Here is a 6000-nt window from a genome sequence, read left to right as displayed (position 1 = left end):
AAAGACCACACAAAAAAAAAAAAAAAAAAAAAAAAAAAAGGAAGTGCTGGTTTGGAATGATTTAATCACCTAAAAAAAACCCAAAACCACTCTTCCTCCCAACATGGAAGTAAACCCAAACCTTTCAGAGTCCTTGGTGAAAGAGGAACCGGAGCGGTTTTCTGTTTGGGGGGAGAGGGGGGGTGCCCGTGTGCTGGGCTGCCTGGCATCCCGATTCAAGGCATCTTGGATGGGTGAATGGTTGCCTGGGAGCTCTGGGGAGGTTGGAACCGCTGAGATGCCCCAAACCGCTCAGAATTTGTGTACTTGGAATCAGAAGCTCCCAGGGTCTCCCAGGCTTTCCGTCAGCGCGCTGGGCACCTCGCCAAGGAGCCTGAAAATTTGGGAGGCGAGGTGCCAAGCCCTTGGCTCCCTTTCAAATGGGCTGCCGAACAGCTGGGAAGCTGGATGCTTGGGCTTCTCAACAGCCCACCATGGTAGTGGCTGAAGAGCCAGGCAGGGGGGAAAAAAAAAAAGGGCTGGAATTTTGTGGCGCAAACCTGCCTGCTTTCCATCAGGCCTTGGTTGGAATTGGAACAGAGCTGCCGGGTGTTTTCGTTCTGAGGTGCTGTCCTCGCGTGCTGGCTTGGGATGTGATGACATCGAGTCATCTCTCGCAACCGCTTTACGTGTCAAAATATTTGCTTCACTGAAAATAATGCCTGTTTCCATTTAATCGCTTCAGCGTCATTATTTTTCTGTAGACATTCCTTCCAAGGATGCTCTGAACGGATCGCTGTCTGTTTTATAGTGTGTGTAACTACTGGCCAGATTTTGGATTGTGTTCTCTCATCTATCTTTAGTTACCTCCTATGTAGAACAAACAGGACGCTTCTATCTTAAAATCTTGCTGATTTAATGTATTTTTTGACCAGTTAAAGTTGGTTATTTTCTTTTTCTTGTAAGAATAATGAGAAAAATTTACGGGGCCAACTGCTGATTTGAGTGTAGTTGTTGAGATCATTACCTACAACAGGAAAAAAGGGGAGGAAACCTGATTTGTACAAGGCTGAAATCACATGTTAGCTTATATATCACATCACTTAACGCTGACATCCCTCAAAATGAAATTATTCAAATCCTGGATTAATTTAAAACTTCAACATTTTACAAGTGCTTTCAGTTTTGAAAGGAGTTTTTCCTTCTTGTGTTTGCAGGCCTCGGAGTAGAGGAAAAACTGCAGTGGAGGATGAAGACAGTATGGATGGTTTGGAGGCAGCAGAAACAGAAAACACTGTGGAAACAGGTAAGGAGAGTGGAGTGTTGATGCTGTTTGCTTATTGCTTCTCTCTCAGAAACACATTTAATGATGCAGGACTTTGGTAGACAAGAAATATTTCTTTAATTTTGTGGTAGGAGATGTGCATTTGGGTAGATAAAATGGTAAAAAACCGCCCCTTATTATTTAAACTTATATTAATTAAGGCTATTTGAACCTATTGCTTTTAAATAGTCTAATGGGAATGCCTTCGTAGTGTAGTTATGTAGAGGCTCTTTTTCTGGTGTTGCAAGTCTGTATCTAACAAAAAAGCTCTGAAGCAGTAGCTGCTATTTTTAGAACACCTTCCAAAATGCAGTATTACTTATTGAGCTGTATCTTCAGCTCAGTACAGCAGGTTGTATACCGAAGGGATAACCGGGATAACCAAACGTTAATGCTTCCTGCTGCTGCTTAACGGATATTTATCTTGTTTCCTCTTGCTTTTTGTAAATATTTGTTGTGATAGTACCCAAAGGCTTCAGTTACCAGAGGGATCTGGTCGTACTGGACCAAGCACTGCTGTAGCAGGGTGGGATTTCTCTTCTGGCAGGGGAAGAGTCTGGAGAGACAAGCAGATGAGCTACCACACGAGATGAAGGCCGTGGTGAAGAACTGTCATCTCTTTGCCAGGCACATGCCTGTAGCCATTTGCCAGGTTTTAAACAGGGACTGAATTTTATGTGTAGAGGAATGAAACCTGCCAGGAAGGATGATGCCATGGCCAATTGGCGGACGTTTGTCGGTTTGACAGGAATAAGCCTTAAAAAAAAATAATGCATTGAGACATGAGGGTTTATAAATTTATTTAGGTGGCCCTGTATGTGTGAAGTGGAAGGGAGTGCAGGGACACTGCCAGTGGACACTGGTGGTCAGGGTGGCAGTTGCATGGAGAAGCTGCTGAGTTGAGGGATTTGTGGAATTCCTCTCGGAGCTGCGAAGTAAAGGAGGTGGAGTTGGGAAGTCCTTGGAGAGAAGAATCTGTGCTTAGTGTAGATCTATCGGGAGAACAAGTAGAGGACCTCAAAAACCCATTTTTGCAGCAGCATCTTACAGAGGCCGTACAGGAATATGGTTGGAGCGGTGAAAGCCATAAAAGAGGAGGCTGGAATTCTTGAGTGGATGGAGGATGAGCTTTGACTGCGTGTACTGGTCTCTTGTTTTTTACTTGCTTAGATGGGGAATGATGTTGAGAAGGCTTTGTACTTGGGACTCCAGGCTTTGGGGAGCATCATGAGTTTAGTCACAGCTTGTGTTGAATTTAAGCGTCGTTAATGGTTTGTGGAGGGAGTCTAGATTAAAGCTTAATACCTGGATGTTTCATCATTTTGTTCTGGCTGTTGTTTTTCTGTCCCTGGTAATAAGCTGCTGGTGGTAGTGAACTTGGATGGTCTTTTCCAGCTTCTACAAGAAGGTAATTACCACTTACTAAAGTTACAAGTGAAGAAGCTGTAGCAGGTATTTGTTGCTAGAAAAACAGAGTAAGGCAAACAAAAACTAGTGCTGGCTGTGTCCAGTATTCCATTTATTACTCTTCCTATCCAATGTGCTAGAAACAGTCTTAGGAAAATCAGCAAGGGGGACAGAAAGTGTGATTGTAAGTAGGAAGTTTTGTAAATTTTAAATACTTTCTTTAAAAAAAAGAACAAACAACCAAAAAAACCCCAAAAATGGGAATTCAAGCTTAACAACTGCTGGTACGCTGCTGTGAAGGGAATTTAGAGATAGCTGCAGTTTTTTTGGCTTTGCATGTCATTATTAACAAAGTTCCTCAACAGAGATCTGAGAGCAGTTTTTACTTTGGAGGAGAGCGGGACACAGATAATTATTTTTAAGGCTCCAGGACTGCATACAGATAAGTCTCTCCATTATCCTTCATCAAAATCATCCTGGCTGTCACGGAGGGTTGAGCTCCTTTCTGAAGGTGCAGGCAGCAGCAGAGCACTGTGCTAGGAATCCCAGTAGACAAAGACTCACTGGATCTGCCTCTGGAAGTGATGCACTTCTGTGCTGAGCCCAAGATGGTTTTGCTCAGTACTCTTCAGTGAAAAGAAGCCTAGTGAAAATAAATAGGTCTTAAATCCTGTTTTTACAGGGGAAACCAGAATAGACTTGAAAGAGCTTTATTGTCTTGAGCGATTTGATAGAGACAGAATCGCGATGATGTTATTTTAAAAGTTGAACACTGTGTGACTTGATAGAGGTTTAATCATATTAGCTGAAAAGCTGCTGCCTCTAAAACTTATTCTAAGTGCTTATCTGTGTTAATAATAAAGTGTGGGAGAGGAGAAATCCTGGTTTGTTGCTCCATGTTAAATTGTGTTTATCAAATTGAAGTGTAATTGTGTTCTAGTTTATTAATTTCTACTTTTACTTAAACGGGTATTTTGTTTTCTTGCAAATAGTGGACTTGCCAACCATTTACTGTAGTAGTTGGCAAACCAAAACACAATGTAGTAATATTACAAAAACTTGAAACGAGATCATTGGAACATCATGACGTGCAACTTCTGACGTATTTTAAGCCTCCGTATTTCTAGTTTCTTTTCCATTGTGTGGTTCATGTGTTGAGAACAATCAGGAATTCTTTTACTGTGTGAGGTTTTTATTTCTTGTTTGTTTGGGTTTGGGAGGTTGTTTCTATTTTGTTTCATTAACGCAGGCTAGCATTACTGGTGCCTTTTTGTGAATTAATTAATTTTCATAAAATGAGAGAAGTTCATGTTATTAATGTTGTATTCAGTATAATGAGCTCTACTTTTAGAGAAGGGAGTGATGCTGGAAGAATGAGAGCTTCCCACACAGGAAAGGAAAAAGGAGATGCCCCATATAATCCCACCTAGAATAAAGTGTTTTCTAGCTGTCAAGTCCTTTATGGGGAAAAAAGCAAGGGGGGTGTAAGTACTAAGCATTATATATTATTTCCATTTGTAATGTTGAAACAAATGTTTGTTCAAGAAAAAAAAAAAACCAAAAATTCTACCTAACGTGCCTCTTATTTAGCGATATGGCACAGCCATTTTAATTTCAGTTTGGGAAACAAGTTGCTACCCTTAACGAAATTGTGTGATATCATATGTAAAAAGGCAGAATTGGAAGCAGAGGAGGGGAAGCTGTGTGCTACTCAGATCGTCTCAGTGTGGGTTATTATCCCCACCAACTACAGTGATTTCTGAGCCCTGCCCATTCTCTGCCAAGTTCTATGTTCCCTTTGGTATAAATGAACGTAGAATTCTTAAGGATGGAAAGAGAGGAGGAGGGGTTTGGAATTGGAAAAAGGAAATTTTGGAATTTGGAATAAAGATCTATTTGGCGCTAAGTCAATTGTTTTTTTTTTCCTTAAAAATGGTGCTGGCAGCTGCTTCTTCTGAATCAATAGACTTTCAGCTTCTTGTAAACCTCAGGAGAGACTCTTTTCCTTTACCCACCAGCCCTGTCTCTCTTGCTGATTTCTTGGCTCCTCCCTTAGGAACTGTTTTGCTTCTCAGCTTCATATTGGTCTTTCCAGCTGTCTGTTCCTTCATTTTTCTTCATTGTGGTTCCCCCAGCGACGTTGCTCTGGTATTTCTCAATGCAACCCATGTTGAGCTTATCCATCCCTCCCATCATTTTGGCACCCACAGCATTGTAGCATGGTTAAGGTTGGCTGGGGACCTCTGGGCATCATCTGGTCCAGTCCTTTTCTCAAGCAGGGCCACCTAGAGCTGGTGGCCCAGGACCTTTCCAGGCAGCTTTTGAGTGTCTCCAAGGATGGAGACTCCACAGCCTCCCTGGGCAACCTGTGCCAGTGCTTTGTCACTCTCACAGTAGAAAAGCATTTCCTGATGTTCAGAGGGAACCTCCCGTGTTGCATTTTGTGTCCACGGCCTCTGGTTGACCTTCCAGCCATCAACATCTACCACCTTTCTAGCTGTCAGTAAAATACAGTATGTTGTAGAATATTGTGTTCTCCTATAGGTCCTCTTGTGTTGATCCTCTCCATGGGAGTAGTTTCTTCTGATGAGCGAGTCTCTGTAGTGGTGAAAAAAATACAAACCACAAAAGTCTGGAAAGGACATGGCTTTGTGTGCATTATGTATATGAAAATATAAAACTTGTAATCAAAAGCAATAAATAATACAACAAATGCTTCCTGGTAAGCTTTCTGTAGGTTTGGTGACCCATTGCTATTCATGAAGACTTGGCTTCTGCTTCTTTTCCCCGTCTTGTTATTTTCAGCAAGTTTCGGTACTTGGTATTTTCTTGCGTCTGCATTTAAGTCGACTGAAACTGAATTCTGTGTGTTAATTCTTTGATTATTCCCTCATATTTTTGAGAATACTTGTAAAATAGCCAACTCCTCCTGAATCTGTAATCTTTCCTGCCTTTGTCTCACATTAAAATGTTGAGATTCAGACTCTGATCTGCGAGAAGTGCAATAAAATAAGTTTATTTTAACTGTTGAGTCTCTTGGGAACCTCATAGTAAATCCATTGGGTATTCTGTTTACTATCTGTACTGTGTCAACCAATTCTTAAAATAAATTAGTATTTAATAATAGACCCTTATCTTTCCATAGTGTCTGGAGGCTTCAGAATTTATAATACATAAAAGAATCTGTATGATTTTGTCAACCTATAGCTCCTTGCCTGCATTATTGTCCTTAGTAATGTCATTTTCAGACGCAGTGACATTGCCCAGCCAGTTGATTTCACATTAACTCC

General features: G+C 41.3%; 1 protein-coding gene across 1 annotated transcript in view; it reads left to right on the top strand.

Annotated features, from left to right (window-relative positions):
• The window catches only part of KMT2C (lysine (K)-specific methyltransferase 2C), a 216066-nt gene that overhangs the window by 50187 nt on the left and 159879 nt on the right, over nucleotides 1–6000 (top strand). Inside the window, exon 2 of the mRNA XM_014944925.1 lies at nucleotides 1197–1285. Within this exon, the coding sequence (XP_014800411.1) occupies nucleotides 1197–1285 (89 nt within the window). The remainder of the gene's footprint in view (nucleotides 1–1196; nucleotides 1286–6000) is intronic.

The sequence above is a fragment of the Calidris pugnax genome, unplaced genomic scaffold (genome assembly GCF_001431845.1).
Source record: "Calidris pugnax isolate Ruff unplaced genomic scaffold, ASM143184v1 scaffold54, whole genome shotgun sequence".
Classification (NCBI taxonomy): domain Eukaryota; kingdom Metazoa; phylum Chordata; class Aves; order Charadriiformes; family Scolopacidae; genus Calidris; species Calidris pugnax.
The sequence above is the reverse complement of the archived record's forward strand: the minus strand, read 5'-3'. Positions and strand labels throughout refer to the sequence as shown.